General features: G+C 32.7%; 2 protein-coding genes and 1 long non-coding RNA gene across 4 annotated transcripts; 1 reads left to right on the forward strand and 2 right to left on the reverse strand.

Moving 5' to 3' along the window:
- Positions 1 to 10,469: 10,469 nt before the first annotated feature.
- Positions 10,470 to 13,350, reverse strand: LOC107955170 (protein yippee-like). Of its 2 annotated transcripts, none has more exons than XM_016890897.2 (6): positions 13,227 to 13,350; positions 12,842 to 12,967; positions 11,740 to 11,783; positions 11,150 to 11,258; positions 11,008 to 11,063; positions 10,470 to 10,794 (listed from the first exon to the last, which is right to left on the reverse strand). In XM_016890897.2, the coding sequence occupies exons 2-6, from the start codon at positions 12,935 to 12,937 to the stop codon at positions 10,710 to 10,712; spliced, it is 390 nt and encodes a 129-aa protein (XP_016746386.1). In that variant the 5' UTR covers positions 12,938 to 12,967; positions 13,227 to 13,350; the 3' UTR covers positions 10,470 to 10,709. The 2 variants fall into 2 exon arrangements, with proteins under 2 accessions (XP_016746386.1, XP_016746387.1); XM_016890898.2 differs by having other exon boundaries at positions 12,842 to 13,045; positions 13,227 to 13,314.
- Positions 13,351 to 16,467: 3,117 nt separating this feature from the next.
- On the reverse strand, positions 16,468 to 17,942 carry LOC107956829 (uncharacterized). The gene is made up of 4 exons (XM_016892333.2): positions 17,459 to 17,942; positions 17,089 to 17,354; positions 16,744 to 16,828; positions 16,468 to 16,629 (listed from the first exon to the last, which is right to left on the reverse strand). The coding sequence occupies exons 1-3, from the start codon at positions 17,727 to 17,729 to the stop codon at positions 16,778 to 16,780; spliced, it is 588 nt and encodes a 195-aa protein (XP_016747822.2). The 5' UTR covers positions 17,730 to 17,942; the 3' UTR covers positions 16,468 to 16,629; positions 16,744 to 16,777.
- A 388-nt stretch (positions 17,943 to 18,330) lies between these two features.
- Positions 18,331 to 19,173, forward strand: LOC121216353 (uncharacterized). Its single transcript, XR_005912524.1, has 2 exons — positions 18,331 to 18,992; positions 19,110 to 19,173. It is a non-coding gene; the product is annotated as an uncharacterized lncRNA (long non-coding RNA).
- The last annotated feature ends 362 nt before the right edge of the window (positions 19,174 to 19,535 follow it).

Below are 19,535 nucleotides of genomic sequence, written 5' to 3' on the forward strand. Positions count from 1 at the left end.
GAAAGCAACTTAAATTTATGATTTGTCTAATAACCTTGTCATGAGTGTGTTACCCTAATAAGATATCATTTATCTCTTTGGGTTAAATCCCTCCACCCAATATGATCCTATTTTATCTCATAACTATCATTGCATCTTTCACAGTGAAAAAAAAAACTATTACTAACAAATAGTAATAACAATCTTTCATCCTAGACAAATAATCGTGACCACATTTATATCCATACAATGCCAGTAAGAGGATACCATTTACTTTTTAATTGGTTATGGATTCCACTATTTTAAGTGAAGTCATGTTATATATAAGTTATAAATTGAACATACTAACTTTCGGTTTTGATACCAATCGAGCACAGACTTTTAATATATCAAAACATATGAGTTACATACACATAGTCAATCACATACTTAAGATTGAGGTATGCCACAATATGAATATCACAAGTGAATAAATCCATAAACAGATCTAAAATAAATTTGACTTGGGTCTTGTTCAATGTATTGTTGATCCGAACAATCACACATATCTCTATCTTTTTAGAGTCATTCGCTTCAATACCCAAGACAAGGTTTCTCCCCCATTGGACTTTGTCACACCTGAAAATGTTAAAGGTGTGCCATGATAATTATGAGTATTAAATTAGAAAAACTCTCTATTTAACCGGGTTCTAGTGTAAATTATAGAATTCTAATTGACGGTTTGGAAAGTAGTTAGATTTCAACTGTTAGTCTCGTTACATTAGAACCGAGTTTTCTTTAGTGGGAAATATTATGATAAGGAACATTAAATTTGATTGAAAAAAAAAGGAAGGAAAATTGATGATTTCAGTTTAATTCGTTGAAATTGTATTGTGATGATTGATGTCATAGTTAACCTTTAAAGTTTCTATGCATGCAAATGAATCATGGTTTTCTTACACATGTATGCCTTCGTTTTGATTCTGATGTGGTTTTTGTGCTTAGCTAACCGAGAAAGAGGAGACTCAAGCGATAAAGGAAAAATTAAGCAGATGTAGTTAATATCAGCTTTCAGGTATTTTACTGGTGAGTTTTTAAACTCAAATCCTCAATGTTTGTATTATATATCAGTATGGTGTTGTTGTGGGATATTGTTGTACTATTGAAGCATGTAAAGTGTTGAGTCTTATACCAGTCAGTCTGTGGTTTTGATAGACTGTTACTGGTAAGGTAATTATTGAAGAGGTTATCATTGATATGGTTTGGTAGGTGATATATCGAAGCATGTAAACCATATCAATGATAAGTCTATGATTTTGATAGACTGTTATTGGTAAGGTAATCATTGATATGGTTTGATAGGTGATATGTTTGGTATGATCTGTGTTGTGTTATTAACAATATGTTTAGTTGATTGCTTGTTATATCTTAGTCGTGAAAATGAATGGTATAAGGAGTGTAGAGGGATGTAATGGCGGATGAAAGTTGAAGAAATGTCATATTATGCACCTTGTGCCACATGTTATTGGTTTTACGGAGATTTAGACGGATTGTATGGAGAATGTATACGCATGATATTTAGTTTTGCTGAGGTTTGATTGGATTATAAGAAGATATATGTGCACATGTTTATGATAATTTTACGTGGGTTCTTTCAAGTATAAAACTGTACAGAGTCTATGGCTTAAAGCCTCATGTATGTAAGCAAGTCTTATGGCGATAGGCACACACAAGATAAGACAGTCCGTTAGACCTATCTCCTAATTCAATTTACTATAGTCCTCTAGATCGATCTCATGATTCAAGTTACTACAGTTTGCTAGATTTGTTCTTTAAGCTTCATGGCAAAGTTATATGTGGAATGTCTCTATGTGAAAGTCTACATAACGGTTCGCGTATATGAATCCACGTCTATATATAAATATTCATTTATAGATTCGTATGTATGATTCTGCCACATATGAGTTCACATCCATGAATCTTCTATATGAATTCGTATGCATGATAGTCCGCTAGATTTATCTTTTTGATTCAAGCTATGACAGTCTACTGATCTTATATTAATGATTCAAATTTAAGAGTTCAAAGAGACTATCTTTCATAAGACTTAGTATGAACTATTAACCAAACAAGAGATCACATGGGTTTGTCCTTATGTTCAAGTTATAAGAGTTCGTATAAATTATTTTCTCAAGCCAAAAATTGCAGGTATCTTCTCTCATGTAGGAGTCCGCTAAGGACTATCTTTAAATTAAGAGTCCACAGTGACTATCTGCCAAACATGAGTCTGATGGTAACTATCATTTAAGAACGACTTCGCAAGTAAGAACCCGCATATATGAATATATGATTATGATTTCATATGTAAAGGTTCGCAAGTATGGTTTGCAAGTATGTATTCGCCAAGCTCAAGTCCGCATATGTAAGAATTTATGTGTAAATCCGCATGTAAGGATTCTCCAAGTGTGAATCTCCATACATGAGTTTTCTATAGTCAATCTGTCGTTCGCTAATCCGAAATGGTAAAAATTGCTAAGCCTATAGCACGAGTAATAGAAATGGAGGATTGTGACAATGTAGAAAGTGTATAAATTTTCAAGTTGAGCCAATGCAAGCGAGGACAAAAGTACGCCGAGAAGATGTGCGGACTATACTTATACAAGTGGTGTCAAACAGGAGATTAGACCCATGAAGTTCTAACTTATAAATTCATAAATGGTATGTTATATTAGTAACTCACTAAGTTCATTCGAACTTACTTAGTTTTCATTGTATTTTCTAGGTATAATGGTTTATATAAAGAGCTGAAGAGGGATCGGACCAAAATTCGTTTAAGCTTAGGCGAACTTGTATTCTTAACTAAAACATGCATATAGTGGGGCATCCTAGAGGTTAAGCCTTAAGGTCAGAATTTTTTATTGTAACTAAGTATAAACCATAGTATTCTATTTATAATAAAGAGAAATCGATTCAAAAAATTAAAGCTATTAATTGTTATTTTTTCATAAGTCAACCTATTAAGATTTTTTAACTAGAAATTTATAGTTGTACTTTTGTATAGCAGGCCAACTAATTGAACATGTTAAGATGTTACTGACAATATGTGAGCTAAGTTAAATATGATTAAGGATGGCATATTTGATTGTTTTAGTCATGTTAGTCATACAATTTCATTGTAAAATGTTCAAGTTAGTCATATAAGTATGATTTGACATCTTATAATCGGACCCGTTAATCGGGTCAGGTACAGGGTGTTACAGACTTGACAAACAACATAATAGTTCCTTGAATTAATTACTCAATTTTGATTTCTAAAAATACGAACCATTTAGATTACCACTAATATAAGTTGTCTTCTTGCATTATAATCCATCCTTATGATGCAACTTAGTATTAGTTAAACTTTAGGTAGTCATTGAGTTATTATTTGCTTTATTCATTTTTCTTTTTTGTGCAAAAATCATTGAGAACTATGAGATTTTATTAACCAATTTGTACAAAAGATAATAATTTAACTATAAGATTTTATTAACCAATTTTTTCGAAAAATTACAAGCATAAATAATGAAATAACTACACTAAGGGAATAAAATCCCAACAAAACTTTACTTTAACCTCATTTCGTGAGTAAAATCATGACCTAAACTATTGTATCTCATTTCCCCCTTATCAATGTCTATTTCAAGATCTTATGAAAAAAAATAAACTATTTGTAAATGACATTTGATGATATTTATGTTTCGACGCGTGTACTTTAATCCATTATTTGTTCTGGTGCAATCTTTATAGTTGAAACGTGTTGTCGATTTGGGCATCCTTCTCTACCTATATTAAATAACTTGTATTTGCAATTTCAAAATTTTTCTTCACTAAACAGTGAGTCATGTAGATTTGTTAAATATCATTGAGCTTTAAATAATAAGGTAAATTCGTTCTCCATACATAGATAAGGCCACTGATTACTCAAGTATATTTCGGAAGGAAGGAGATCAATAACCCATGTCCTTTATCAGTGCCCTCATCAAATCCAACTCCAAGTTCTTTCAACCTTCCCATTGCTTTGAAAGGTGAATGTCATTGTATCTCTCTTCTTACTAATTATGTTTCATATGATCATTTCCCCTTCATCCCATTCTTTAATTGCATGCCTAGACTTTATTTCTATTCTTAAGTTCTTAAAAGGCTTTAAATCACTAGTTGGCACACTATAATGATAGAGGAAATACATTCCCTTAATGAAAATAACACTTGAACTTGATAAATTTACCCAAAATAAAGAAATTTGCTAGCTACAAGTGGATGTTTTAGTCAAAATTAATCAAGATGGTTATGTTTCACGCATTAAAGCAAGTCTTGTTGGCAAAAGGTGTACGCAAACTTAATAGAGTCGATTACTCTGATATATTCTATCCAATGACTACTAAAGTGGCCTCCATTCGTTTGTTTATTACCATAGTAGATACCTTACATCAATTAGATATCAAGAATGTTTTTTCTCTTTGGTGATCTCTAAAAATAAGTTTATATAAAGCAACCACTGGGGTTTGTTGCTCAATGAGAGTACACCAAAGTCTGTCATTTAAAGAAGTCATTGTATGGACTAATTTGGAAAATTCAGTGAAATGGTGCAAAAATTTAAGTTCAATAAAAATGGGTGTAATCGTTCAGTATTTGTATAAATATCATTCTTCTTATGGTATTATATTAATAATAACATCCCGTTTTTTAGTGGTGTCAGAAACATTGGTTTCGAGACCACAATTTCGACATGTCGGCCTGTAAATATTAATTATTTAATAATTACAAGGTCATTAGTGTCATATTAAATATTAAATTTTGGTTAAGAAATTTTATCATTTAGATAGTTATTTAAGTAAAAGGATTTAATCGTAAAAATTGTAAATGTTAGCTTCTATTATTTAAAGAAGTTAAATAGCTATAGAGTAAAGGAGTGGTGGACTAATATGGTAACTAGACCATTATTGGTTGTAGTGGACGATTTTGGGCTTGTAAATGATAAAATTAAGAGTAAATAATAAAGGGTAAATTAGTAAAATAGTAAATAAGTGATTTATATTAAAACAAGTTATAAAAACAGGGTCATTTTTTTTCTTTTGCTATTGTACAAATCAAAAACCTAGATAAACTAGAAGACCATTCGGCCAAAGTAGATTCGTCAATAGGTAAGTGAAATTTCACTCGTTTTTAGTAATTTTTATGTTTTTTAGCTCGTATTAGCTTAATCTAGCTAACCTAGGGAATAAATTGTAAAACTTCTAAAATTTATGGATTGTGTCATTGATGAGTTTAGTATATTCTTGAAGTTTTATGGTAGTATTAAACTTGGTTGTTAGATAGGACTATTTTGTAAAGTAGTTTTTGATGATTTTGATATTTAAGGACTAAATTGTTAAAGTGATAAAATTACAAGGACTTGATGTGAAATAATTGCAATTATGGACTGTAGTAAGGCCCTTGAATATTCGGCTAAGCTTGGATTTGAATAAAAATGGTTAAATTGCATGTTTTGGGGTTAGGGACTCAATTGCATAAAAGTAAAATGTTGAGGGTAATTTTGTAAAAATGTCAAAAAAGACTTAATTGCATAAAATGAGTTAATTTGGCTGTTGGAATTAGTTAATTGAATAAAATTATTATTTTAGATCAAGAATGAGCTAAAAATCGCAGAAAAGAGAAAATTACGGAAGAGTCCCTGTACCTTACAAAAGATAATGGTGAGTTATTTGGAAATCTTGAAAAATATAACAAATTGATGGAAAAAATTGAATTGTCTTACAATTGCTCATTCAGATTATTGCTTATGTGGTTGGTATTTCCTTACTGACAATCAATCATTAAACATATCTAGAACACATCATGTGTTTCTTCAAAAGAGGATTAAGATGAAGGATAGTGCAAAATTATCATGGGCACACTCAAATTGAGTGATTTTACGGATGTTGACTAGGGAGGATTGAAAGATGATAAGAGGTTTACTACAAATTATTGCGTGTTAATTAGGAGGGAACTTGATATCATGAAAAAGCAAGTGGAGTGCTGTGTCAAGCTCCAATGCAAAGTTATAATATAGAGCATTGCACAATTGGCGTGTGAGATTATTTGCATACATCATCTTATGTCCAAAATTAGTTTAAAATCTTTGCTACTAGCAAAGTTGTGTGAATCAAGCAACTCTTTATATTGTTTCAAATCTAGTGTTCCATGAATGAACAAAACATATTGAAATTGACTTCCACTTTGTTTGTGATGAAGTACAAGAAAAAGTGATATTTTTTTATCACATTAAGGTAGGGAGTCCAAAGTGAGTCCTGAGATCCAGTAGCGAAGGATCTTGGAAGTCGTGGAATCGTAGTTTGAAGGGGGTCAAAATTGAAAGATGGACAATATGGAAGAAATCACTGATTCTAGCAATGACTCCGATTGGGTTAGGTTCAATATTCTTGAAAATAAGTTCATTTCTAAATTTCCAAATGCTGTAGAGTGTGCAGACCACAAGAGTGTAATACATTTTAACATCTTGAAAGGTAGTATCATTGGATTTGAGCCATTGAAGGATCCAACTGGAAAAGGATGAAATGTTAAAGAGCAAAGAGAGTGGTGAGACAAATCAAATGGCTCTAGCGAAATGACAATAAAAAAAGTTCTAAGATGTTTCCCTGTGGTTGGCACAAATGGGACTAGTGTCATAGTCAAAAGACAATCGTCTCGAAAGAATATCTTTTGTGGTAAAACAATTATTACACAACTTCCACAGGAAGACAATGATCTTAAACAAAAGTTTTACCCGCCAGAGGTTCGTCTAGGATTTTTGAATATTCTCATTTGAAGTAGGTTGGTGCATCCGATAGAGTTGATGATAGACATTGTTAACTGAAAAAAGGTCATTGTGGTCAAATTTCCACACAATTTTGTTACTACCACCATGGATTGGGAGGGCCCTACTGTGGAGGTCTTAGGCACGATGTAGTTCAAGAATGTTGAGTGTATTGCTTTGGTTCGAATAGCAAGTATTAATGTTGAGGCATGAGTGAACTTGAATGCCAAAATTAATGTCTGACAATATCGATGAGGAGGAGATTAGTGTCCCTGTGAATCCAACAATTGTTGCCACTCCAAAGTTGAATATATTTCCCTTGAAAACAGATGTCTCTTCCAATTAAGATACCTTTCCAAACCCAGGAATCAGATGACTTTATTTTGACTATTTCAAAAGGATATTGTTTGGAGTATTTTGGTTAAGGACTTTCGAGAGGAGTCAGTTGTTATCTATCATAATCCTCCAAGTAATCTTTGAGAGCGGGGCTTTATTGAAGAATTGTCTTTCTAATTCCCAGGCCCCCTCACTTAAAAGGCGAGCAAATTTTATCCCAATGACAAAGGTGAAGTTTTTTTTTCATCCACTGTATGACCCACCAAAAAGCATGAATGACTACCTATTCTATCACAAACATTAATAGGAGCTTTGAAGACAAAAAGTGAGTAGAAGGGAAGAGAAGCCGATGTCGATTTGATGAGGGTAAGCCTTTTGCCCAGTGAAAGACATTTGGATTTCTGCGGGGACAACTTTGAATTCATCTTGTCAATGATGTTGTGAAAGAACTCTTTTTTCTTGTTTAGTTTTCCAAGCTCTAGCCTTAGATGACATGTAGATAAACTCTTTTAGCATTGAGAATACCACAGAAACATCTCCTATTATGTGGCTTTGTTGAAGGACTGACGAAGAGCTTAGATTTGAAGAAGTTAATTTGTAGCCCAAAAAGACAGAAATTATTGAGTAATTTTTTAGTGATCTGCAAGACAAGACAATGGCACTGAAGAAAATAAAACAGTCGTCAGCAAATAGAAGGTTAATGGGAGAGGCGTCTTTTAAGATTTTCACACCTTAGATTGATCCTTCCGTATCCTTTTTTTTTGAAGCATGAGGGAAAGGATGTTCACGAACATGAAAAAAAGGTATCGCGATAAAGGATCCCCTAACAGGGATTTAAATTGCGGTCGCGGTCGCGTTTTCGGTCGCATTGCGTTTATCGCGGTTGCGGACATAACGGATGCTATTGCGGTCATTGCAGGTATCGCGGTCGTGAATTTTACATTACTTATTGTGTATTGCGGGTATAGCGGGTTTCGGCAGTAGCGGTTTCGGACGGTGCCGTTACCGCTACATAACGGCCGCTATTTCGGTAACGGACCGCTATTTAAATCCCTGTCCCCTAACGAAGACCTCTACCAGGATTGTAATATTCAATGAGAGAGCCATTAATAAGGATTTGATACGAGACAATGGAGATGCATTATTGTATTAAATTAATCCAATGCTAATTAAATTCCATAGATTCCATAACATCCTTGAAGAAAATCCAGTTGATCTTGTAAAAAGCTTTGCTCATATCAATTTTGAAAGCTGCAAGAGATCCTTTGCCTTTTTATTTTTATTTTTATTTTTATTTTTTATAGTGTGAAGAATTTCACTAGCCAGGATAATATTATCAGAGATAAAGTGTCCCGAAATTAAAGCATTTTTATGGCAGGAGATAAGGTTGGGAAGAACGTTCTTGGGACGACTGACAAAGACCTTTGATATAATCTTATAAGCGACATTGCAAAGGCTGATTGGTTCAAAATCGGATAGGTGGGCTTGGGAGCTGCCTTTAGGAATAAGGGCGATAATAGTTTTGTTAAGCTCCTTAAATAGGATGCCCAAACGGAAGACCTATAAAGAAGAGGAGATAACATCATTCCCCCCACAATGTCCCATAATTTCTGATAGAAGAGGCTAGGTTTACCATCAATACCTGGGCTTTTAGAGCACCTAATAGACAACTTATTTGACTTCATTAGCTATGAAGGGTTGATTAAGATAAAGGATGTCATGTTGAGAGAGTCAGGGGATAGTCAGGTGCCTTATTTGATCCCTAATGGTTTCACAGTTGACATTAACAGTGTAGCTGTAAAGCTTTTCAAAGTAGTTGACAAAGACTTATTTGATCAAACAGGGTTCATCCACTTAGCTATTGCTAGAGTCTTTGATACCTTCAATTCTATTGATTGCCCTTCTGTTCTTGGTAGTGAGGTGGAAGAACTTGGTGTTTTTGTCTCCCGACCTATACCATTGTACTCTTGCTTTTTGTAGTCAATGAATTTGGTTTTTGTTTCTCGAGCATTTCAAAATTGGCTTCGGTGGCTTTTTCCTTGTCAAAAGGTTGTGAAGAGAGTTCAAATTGAGCAATCATGAGAGCATTTTCAAGCTCCAACTTCCTCTTTTGTAGATCACCAAATACGTCTTTGTTCCATTTGCGGAAAAAGGAACTAGCGATCTTGATTTTGCAAACCAAGTCGTAAGAAGGTGATCCCTCAAAGCAAGAATCCCAGGATTCGTTGATAATTTCCTTGCATTGCGGATGAAGGTCCACATAGCTTCGAAACGATAGAACCTCCTTTGAAAATGACTTTTTTGCTTGCAGAAACAATCACTAGGCCATGGTTCGAGTGTCTGATGGGCAGATTGAGGACATATAGCTCAAGTAGTGACTGAAAAGTGTTCAATGGCAAATGCTCTATCAAGTCTTTCCCATACCACCTCATTTGTTTTAATGAGATCTTAGAAAGATTACACTCATCGATGCAATGAAATAAATCAGCAGCCCCTTTGATATCTTTAGAAAGAGGGGAGTACTTATCTTTATGCCATATTACTTGATTGAAATCCCCTAAAACAATCCAGTCGTCATTAGGATCAATATTATTAGAGAATTGAATAAGTTGATCCTATCATTAACCAACTACGTGATATCTACTGAGGCTCAAGTGAAATACTCCTATAACAAGCTGGGCATAAAAACATCTATGCTCCAACCTGATGAAAAATGTTACAGCCGTAGAGAATTATAATCTGTATAGCTAACATGTATAGCTTAATTATAGGGAATAGGGGATGATTAGTGGGATGAATTGGGGGATTTTGATTGTTTCTTTCCACTTCCTAGCATGTAAGAGTTGCATAAAATACCTTAGTTCTATAGTGAAATAATCAAGCAATTTTTCTATTTTCATTTACAATCACAAGGTGTCAAACAACCAAACCCCAAAATATCCAGAAATCAGAACGATCCAAACTATAAATGGCTTGAACCCAAGATACCCCAAACTCAAACTGGCCCAAGCAATTGACTTGAAATGACCCAAACTAGAAATTACCCAACACCGTAATGACCCGAATCTAAAATGATCTAAACATGAAATGAATCGAATCTAAAATGATCCAAACTTGAACAATCAGACTTGAAATGACCTAAACATGAAATGACCCGAGAATAACTAGAAATTTTTAAATTTTGAAAAGACTTAATCAGAAATACTTGATCCAAAACTAATATGATCCTTCCATAGACCAGTCTAGCTTCAATGACTTGTTTAAATTAGAGTAACATTAAAAGCAATGCAAGTTATAACATTCTGTGTAACGATAGAAATCCTACTATAAGTCATCAATATCAACACCTGAAACTTCAATTTTGCAAATTGAAACATGATATCTTCAGTCCAGTTTTGACATTAACTAAATCAGAATCAGGAATTCAATCTTTCCAATCATGTCTTATAACAGCAAGTCGAACAAGCTGCTTGAATAAGAAATAGCCCAGTTTTTTTAAGAATTCAGATGATTTGTATGAGAGATTCAAGGGATTAAAGAATGTACAATTGGAATTTGACCAGCATTTTTGATTATTTAATCAAACATCATCTGCATCACTTCCACCAACATGTGTTTCATGGCTAACCCAATAATGGCTTCCATCAGGACCAGACACCTTAAACCTGCTCAATAGAATGATCCAGAATATCTTAGTCAAGCGCCATGTTACTAGGATTAGGTGTGAGTGTCAAATACATGTATGTTCTATTTTTTTCCCTAATGTTTTCCATGTATTTGGAGGTTCATATATCCTATATCCGACACATGTATTAAGAACATCCCCCACCCCAACCAGAATCTATGGTGCTCTCTATGTTTCTGATTATTTTGCTCACCGTTCAAGTACGGATTTTCCTTCTTTGTACTTCTGGCTCTTCTCATGGGCAAATTCCTGAAAGAAACTACCCGTGTAACTGACAGCTACGAGTAAAGTCACATTAAACGATTGAATTTCATATATGGAACAGTAAAGCTTACATATTTCCATCCCACAATTGATCCACACCCAATGCAGAAGATATCTGCTACAGTGTGCAACCCTGTAATCATCAGTCTATCTTCTTTCTCCCCAACAGAAACATTCACCCTACGAAATAACGAAAGAATTGATCCTATTGATCCATAGAAAACGAAAATTGTGCATAACTTCAAATCCCATTATCTCAAAAGATCATGTAAGCAAGATTTCAATGGAGTCCATCCCTGACTACCATAGTCAACTTTTTTAAGCAGCTACCTGCAAACCCTGCCTTGATTCAAAAGGCTAAAATCGTAATCATACGAGAGCTTTGAGCAATTGAAGGCTATTGCATTGCTCTAAGCAACTAAACAAACGGTTAGAATTGGAAAATGAATTCAAGAAGCAAAGTTTATCTCAGGCGTTATGCAAGACAGTACAAGCACACCATGGCTTGACAAACACCGGATTAATTGCTTATCCAAATAGAAGTAACCAGCACCTTATGGTATAGTTAGGCCTTAAGAGGTGTTGGTCCTGTTCAGTGTAATTCTAGACAGATTTAGTATTCATACATAATGATAAGGTGCCTAAAATCAAGAAAACTTACACCTTACTGAAGAGATATGCTTTTCCATGCCTGGACTGGAAGGACTGAATAGAAGAACACAGGCAAAACACATTGTTAGAAACTAAGCCTCTAAGAGAACCCCGAACTAATTTTTTTGGGACACCATGAAAATTGTTAACACCAATGTGAACGGAATGAAAAAGAAAAGCTCAATAATGAACTACGCCGATATGCATATTAAATATACAACTGTCCAATTGTCATCTCAAAACTAAAGGTAAATTAATTAGAACTTTAGCAGTTAAGCAGATCTCCATATTTTCTTCCACTAAGCCGCTCTCAAGTCTCTTAAGTATATGCATTTTAACATTCAAGTCATGGACTTTAGTGCATAAGAGGCTTCACCATGTCTTTAAAGTGGCATATCTCAAACTCGATTGTTAGTATAAAGTGTCGATTGTAACAGAAGGAAGCTCATCATTTTAGATCATATTATAGATGTAAATTAAGTGAGAGATAAAGATCAGAGTTCATGTTTTTGTAGTTAAAAGAAACACTTGGAAACTTTGCATCTTTTGGAGGATATAATCCTCGAATAAGGGGAAAGAACTCACATACATATATATTATACTATATATATATGTTTAACATCATATTTGTCCCAAAGGCCAACAATTTGCCATCACCATAAAGTGCCAAGCCCTTCCAAAGACGCCAAGCAAACATCCATGCTTAAAAAGAGACAACAATTACACATAAATCCAGATCCTCCCAGCATCCACTTTATCCTTTATATGTTAACATCTACGCTTAAAAAGAACCATTGAACTTACACAAAGAAAGTAAATGATTCCTGCAAGACCAACATGGATTATCCAAATTCCTAGTTTTTCAATCTAATCAATCATGGAGTCCCATCAATTATAAAGTTCATCAAAAAAGAATTGTTTGTATTAAACACTACTCCTAGTAATAAATGCTATGAAATTAGATATACCCAAATCATAATCAAAATCATCATTACATAAACTTGGTAAAATCAAGCAAATTAAAAACACCCAGACGAAAATTTCACAAGCATAACAGGCAAAGAGTCAAAGGGAATCAAATTTTAAGAAAAATATATATAAAAAAGAACAACCTTGGAAAGAATATCATCAACAAGAGCAAGATGGATTTTGCAGTGCTTGCAGCTATAAACTTTCCCTTCAAGGTTCACCACAAATAACCTCCCCATCTATCCACCACCTACCAGATCTTTCCAAAACTAAGAAAAGAAATAAAAAAGAAAGAATGTATTTTTGGATATCAAAAAGGGAAAATGGAAAGCTTTGAATACCAAGACCTGATTTTAATCACAAAAAAAGAAGCAACAGATTGATTATTGATGAAAAGAGCAGTAAGAATTGAAGGAAATAAATGGATTGCATGTGAAATAAAAGAAAAAGGAAATTATAATTGCACAGAAAAGATAAAACTTTGGACTTTGGGAATGTTGAATTTTCTTTTCTTTTTTATTGCTTTACCTGACTTGGCTTCTCTCACTTTGTCTACGGTTTTGAGAAAGCTTTCATGTGTTCAATTAGTTCATTTAGCCATAAATGTGGACCAACGAAGCTTATCACTTATAAGTTTTAACCCTTCAAATTTCTTTCCAATCACTTTAAAAATATTTGAAATTTCATATGAAGTAGAAATCTTATATTTAAAATATAACCCATAATAAATAATGAAATAAAATTAATAATATTGTTATGAAAGACGGTTACAAACTCTAAATATAAAACGGACATAAAAATCATTTAAAAGATAATAAATAATATGTACAAAATTAAAATAAAATTTAATTTAAATGGTAAGTAAATTGAAATTTAAATAGGTAAATACATCAAATTAAGAATATTATCATTTTTCCTAAGTTGGTATTAAGTTGGTTTGTGGTATTAACTCAATCAATAACATTATCAATACATACAAACAATATGGATGAAAATGATCTGTGTAATAACATTGAAATATATATATATAAATAAGCAAGTCAATAAAAAATTGGTTCAAGTGGTAAAGAACAAATTTATAAATGTTGGTGACATGGATCTAAATCTCACAATATGCAAAATTTTATTAAAAATATAACAAGACAAAAATAAGCTCATAATAATATAATTTATTTATACATAAAAATATATTTTTGTAATTTTCTTAATTGAGCTGGTGATCGGTTAAGCTGTGATACCAACTCGGTCAATGGTTCAAATATTAGTATAGATACTAGTATAATGGCAAGTGCAAGTATAAATTATAATAATATATATTCAATCAATTAAAATTATAATAAACTCAATATAAAACATAATCATGTTTTTAAATAGTTTACAAGTACAGTTGTTTGTATTAGATTTTATCACACCCATGATGTGGGAGAACAAAAATATTTTATAGTAAAAAAATATATCAGCAAATGATTATTAGTGGAGTGGTACGGTTTTTTTCTATAGATTTGTTAGTCATGTGTTTTATTTCCAAACAATTTTTTTTTGGTTGTTTTATTTTAAGATTATATAAAAGTATGAAAATACACTTATAATAATATCAATTACCCTTTAAAGTAAGGACACTTTAATAATTTCACAACCAAATTGGTGTGAAGTTGACTCGTGACATTAAGTTAGTTAATGACATTTTAAATAATTACAAGTACAAATATAAATTATAAATATTATATATCTAATTAACTAAAATTAGAATAAACGCAATAAAAAGTATTACTAATTAAAAATAGAATAAATCATAACTATAATTAAAATAAACTTAATACAAAGCACAATAATTTTTTAAATTTTTTAAAAGTGTTTTACAAGTATAATTACTGGTATAATTATATGTACAAATATAAAGCATAAATAATACATATCACAGATACAAATATAATCATAAAAAAAATACATTTTCAGTCAATTGAAATTAAAATAAATTCAATACAATAAATCTAGTTAGGGGTGAAACTTAAAATCAAAATATCTAAGGAGAACTCATACATGGCATTTTACCTATACTAATGCCCCTCGAACCTTATTAATATTGTCAAGGCTTTATTGATTTTTTAAAAATATTAGGTTCCCAATTTTATTAAAAATAAAATATTTTTTATTATTTCTAAAAAGAAGATGTTCTTTTTATTTTAAAATAACTTGAGTTTTAATGAAGGAAAAAAACCCAAAAGGAAGTAGATATAAACAATAAATCTGTTTTTTTTTTTGTAACATATAAAAAAACCCAAAAGTTTAAAGAAAAATTAAAAGGGGAATTTGTAAAGGTCGTGGATTTTAATTTTAAACTCAACAAGACGCATGGCCTAAGCATAGTGTGCCACATGTCACTTTTTCAGAATTTTTTATTTTAAATTATGCACCGATTAAATAACCATTTTGTTAAATCTTCAAAACTAATTACTTTTCCTCCAAATAAAAAACATATTAATTTCTTTTGAAATTTTCCAAATTCATCTTTTCCTCTAAACCAACATTTTTGGGCATTTCTTGGTACTAATAAACAACCATTTTGCAATGAATTGATTTAAATTTCATTTTTGAATTCCCCTTTGGGAAGAATATTTCGAATAGAAATTTAACAACACTACTATCTCCAATTCTAATAACATCGCCCACTGCTATTAACTCTCAACTCCCAAAACCAATTTCTTTAGCCATTCACAACTACACCTATTTCCTGAAATGAACGCAAGAAAAATCACAAAACTCATCAATCCATTACAACACAAAACCAAACCAAAAGAAAATGATGAGAAGAAAATCAAAACGAAGATCCATTTCGCCTTTCTAGGTTCTTGAGGTTCAAGCATCATTCTAAAAATCCGAACAGTAGTTAGGACATTGAAAGCGGTGACGAGAAGTCACGACCGAACTTCCATGATGATTCAACAGCCGGGTTTTTAGATCGAGGCTTGGAAGATTATAAAGATTGTGAAAATTTCTCAAAATTTCAGTAAGCTTTTCGAGAAAGCTAATCGGGGAACTAGAAAGAAGAGAAAGAGGCGAATCTTTCGGTCCTAATCTTGGGTTGAACGGAGGCCGGACGACAGCTAGGTCTGTTTATGGAAGAAGGAAGAGACGAAAAAGGGAATTGACGAGAGGAAGATATGTTAATTTAATTTAATTAATTAAAAATCTATTTAAAAGGATATTTTATTTAAATTAAAAACTTAAAGGGATATTTAATCTCAGGCCCTTGGTTCAATTTTTTTAAAAATATGACGTAACTGAAACGCGCTACTATACAATTGGGCCACGTGTCCTGACCAGTAAAAATTAACACAGTACGTTAAAGGTACCGCATTGATAAACAATGTTAAAGTTAATGTACCAAAATCGACTTTTTCAAAAGTTTAGGTATCAAATATGTCATTATCCCATTATAAATTAATACAAAATTAAAATTTAGGAATGGTTTAATAAGCTATTGATATTTTGAGTGATTTAATTTATACTTTTGATCATCCATAGCAAAAAAAAAAAAAAAACTTTTTCAGAAAAAAAGTAAAAGTAGATAATGAGTTACATATGAGTAAAAGTTTTTCAATTATTTTTATTTTATTTCCTTTAAAATTGTATTATGTACTAAGTATTTTACTTTTAAAAATTTAAAATTTACATTTATTAAATAATCTAATTATATTCTAAACTAGTATACCCAAAAATGTTTATAGTTTTAAAATTTTAATTTAGCAAACTCTAAGAATTAGATTTGTTTGATCTCTTTAAAACATTATATATATATAAACTGTACAGTGAAAATGAAGAATAAAAAGAATGTTAGATGTATGAGCTATGATTTATCCTCAAAATCATAGTCTTCCATTTGCACAACCATCATCACCCATTTCTATACAACCAACTTCTTTACAAGAATCTGCAAGAAGAAAAATAAAATCAGTTATCTGATGTGATGAAATGTACTAAACAAATGAAGTGTGGAGGTGGTTTGATGATCATTGAAAAAAGGGTAGCAAGTAAAATAAATTACCTGAAACCTAACATGGAGACCACTTTTCTATTATTTACTTCACGATCTTTGGATACCTTGGAAACCCATTCTTGCAAGCTGAAATCTGTACACAAACAATATTCAATTTTATTATTAAAATTATGGGTCACAACTTTTACCTTTCTCCTACAAGATATCCTAAAATTAATCACTCTCTCCTCTATGAATAAAACTAATTAAACAGTTGACTTTCTAGAAGTTCAACCGTTTTTAGTGTAAATAGGTGAAGTTTTCCTTCTCCTTCACCATCAAATTTCTAGAATAAAACAAAAAAGATGGATTAAGGTTCTGGAATTACAGAGAGAGAGGGGGAAGGGAACCTACTGCTTCAATGTCAATTTTGTAGACAAGGAGTTTTCTTCTTTCTCTGCAACTTGTTCTATAAGCCACAATTATATGCGCAATTGCCAGAGCCAGTGAACAAATGAAAAGAGCAGTTTCCATGGCTGACCCTTCTCTACCACTACTCCAACCCGATGCATATGAAGCTTTTACCGAAACAAACATCAAAGATGAAACACAACATATCATTGTGGTTCCAAGGTATGGTCCTCTGGAAAGTTTAGGCCCATCACAAAAACTATAAACACCTACACCACCAAATTTAAAACCAATCACACAAAAGTTAAGTTCGCCTGAGAAATAAAAGAAGAAGAAGAAGAAGATAGTTTTTGGGCTGGGGGTGTGCACTTACAGATTATAATAGCTGATCTGATGATGGAGATGAGAGGGATATCAATGAGAGAATTCCTGAAATCGTAGTTAGTGAAATGGGAATATAGGGTTTGGAGTGAAGGAGGAGACAGGGAAGCAGAAAGCAAAGCAGAAGGCAAAATTGTATCAGCAATAACAAGAAAAACAGGTGCAGAAAATACAAGAAATGAAATCACCATTGTTACCAAGAAGAACACTGTTTTGAAACCTCTCAGGATTCTTCTTGATTTCTCTTCCTTCGAAAAACCCATCTCTCTCTCTCTCTCTCTCTCTTTTCAAGTTTTTTTCCCCTTAAAACCACAGTTCTATGTACAAAGAAGAGGAAATTGGAGCTTAATTAAGAAATAGAAGGAGAAGAAATGGGTATGAAGGTTCAGAGAGTGTTTTGAAAATGAAAGTGAAAAGGAAGAAATGGGAACCTTACACGCGGAAGCAAGCAGGGAATAGGTTTGGGTTGGAGGGAAGAGTCATGTTAACGGAAATACCAATAAATAAATAGAGAGCGGACAACTAACACTGCTCATATTACTTGCACCTACTCCGGTAAATATCGGATGCTTTATGCCTCCATTTTATCTTACAACCATATTTTTTTGCTTTTATTGTTTTTATAATTTTTTTTATTTTATACGATTGATATATTTTAAAAGAATTTTTTTTTGAATTTGATAATGTTTTTTTTTTTGAATAATTGGCTGGGCTATTATTAAGGGAATAAAGTATTAAAGTTCAAAACAAAACCACAACAGTGCTGGGCTGATCTAAAAATAAAACATGGGATACTTAAAGGGTTTGAGAAGCCCGCAAAAACAAAAATAGAAAATGAAGCCTAAATGAATGCAGAAATAGAATCGTCATTTCCCAGTCAAATCAAACAGTCTGGCCTCCATTATTTTCCAACTTTTCATTTCATAAACGCTAGGCTTTTCAGATGATAGCAATTTCAAAGAAATCTTATGCTTTAGCTATCTTTTTCCGTTTCATTTCCTCTTCATCAACTTCCTTCAATCAGAATTTTGTGGCCATCTCCCTCTTAGATCCGGTGTTCTTCTCTCGTCTCTCCCACCAGGTATCTTTCTTCCCCTTTTCTTAATGCCTCTTTCGTTAGGTATGTGCTTCAACGTTCTCTGTTCTTTGGATGAATCGAAAAACATTTTTTTTGGAATCGGGTTTTGTTGCTCTGAATATCATCAATAATTGCTCCTAGAATCGATTTATCTCTAGCTTTTGTTTTGCATTTGTTGATTATTGTTTTCGAATCCCCCATCATCGTGACTGAGTTTAAGCCCATGCTTATGCCTAATTTGGTTGCCTCTAAACATGCTAATGCTTCTGCTACAAATGGAGAGGAAACGTTGGAGTGAAGAGTAGACTTTGAGACTGTGATTTCCCCATTCTGACCTCGGGCTACCATTCCTGACGCTGATCTAGAGTTGTTGATATCAAAAGCTGCATCAAACTGTATAGACTCCCGTAGCTCCACCTCTCTTTGTTCGGATCTAACGGCCGTAGAGGTAAGTTTTCTTTCTCGCACTCCTTCAAGCTCTATTAGATAACTCTGTATTTTAAAAGCTAGATCCCTTCCTGATGTATACTTCCTCTTGTGGATCATTTGATTTCTCGAGCTCCAGATAACCCATAAGGCACAAAAAAATACTCAGATCTACTCCTTTGTACCTCTGCTGAATACCCAGGTGAGCCATGCCCATACACTCTGATCTGCATGTTCTGTTACCCATGACATATTGAGACTGATCTATGCATCCGTGCTTATAGGACATTGCCTAAACACATGGAAGCTATCTTCTTCTGCAGAACAGTATCGTGGACACCTTACATTAGTGGTCACTCTCTTATATCTGATATTAACTAGTGAAGGGATGTAGTTCCAGGAAATTCGCCATATGAGAATTAGGATTTTTGTTAGTAATTGTAAATTCCATAATTTTCTGTAGAAATCTTTAGTTTCGACCTGTATTAAATAGTTATAATGATCCAAGCTAGCTTCTTATAATAGTTTGTAGGCACTTCTAACTGTAAATTCTCCGGAGAGTTCC

This window comes from Gossypium hirsutum, chromosome D04 (assembly GCF_007990345.1).
Source record: "Gossypium hirsutum isolate 1008001.06 chromosome D04, Gossypium_hirsutum_v2.1, whole genome shotgun sequence".
Lineage (NCBI taxonomy): Eukaryota > Viridiplantae > Streptophyta > Magnoliopsida > Malvales > Malvaceae > Gossypium > Gossypium hirsutum.

Coding starts and splice junctions, on each gene's coding strand:
- LOC107955170 (XM_016890897.2), bottom strand. CDS start 12,937: ATGGGGAGGTTATTTGTGGTGAACCTTGAAGGGAAAGTTTATAGCTGC. Junction 11,784..12,841: donor TTGATGATATTCTTTCCAAG/GTTGTTCTTTTT, acceptor TCTTCTATTCAG/TCCTTCCAGTCCAGGCATGG. Junction 10,795..11,007: donor GGAAAATCCGTACTTGAACG/GTGAGCAAAATA, acceptor TCTATTGAGCAG/GTTTAAGGTGTCTGGTCCTG.
- LOC107956829 (XM_016892333.2), bottom strand. CDS start 17,729: ATGGGTTTTTCGAAGGAAGAGAAATCAAGAAGAATCCTGAGAGGTTTC. Junction 17,355..17,458: donor CAGATCAGCTATTATAATCT/GTAAGTGCACAC, acceptor TTGGTGGTGTAG/GTGTTTATAGTTTTTGTGAT. Junction 16,829..17,088: donor ACAAAATTGACATTGAAGCA/GTAGGTTCCCTT, acceptor GTTTGTGTACAG/ATTTCAGCTTGCAAGAATGG.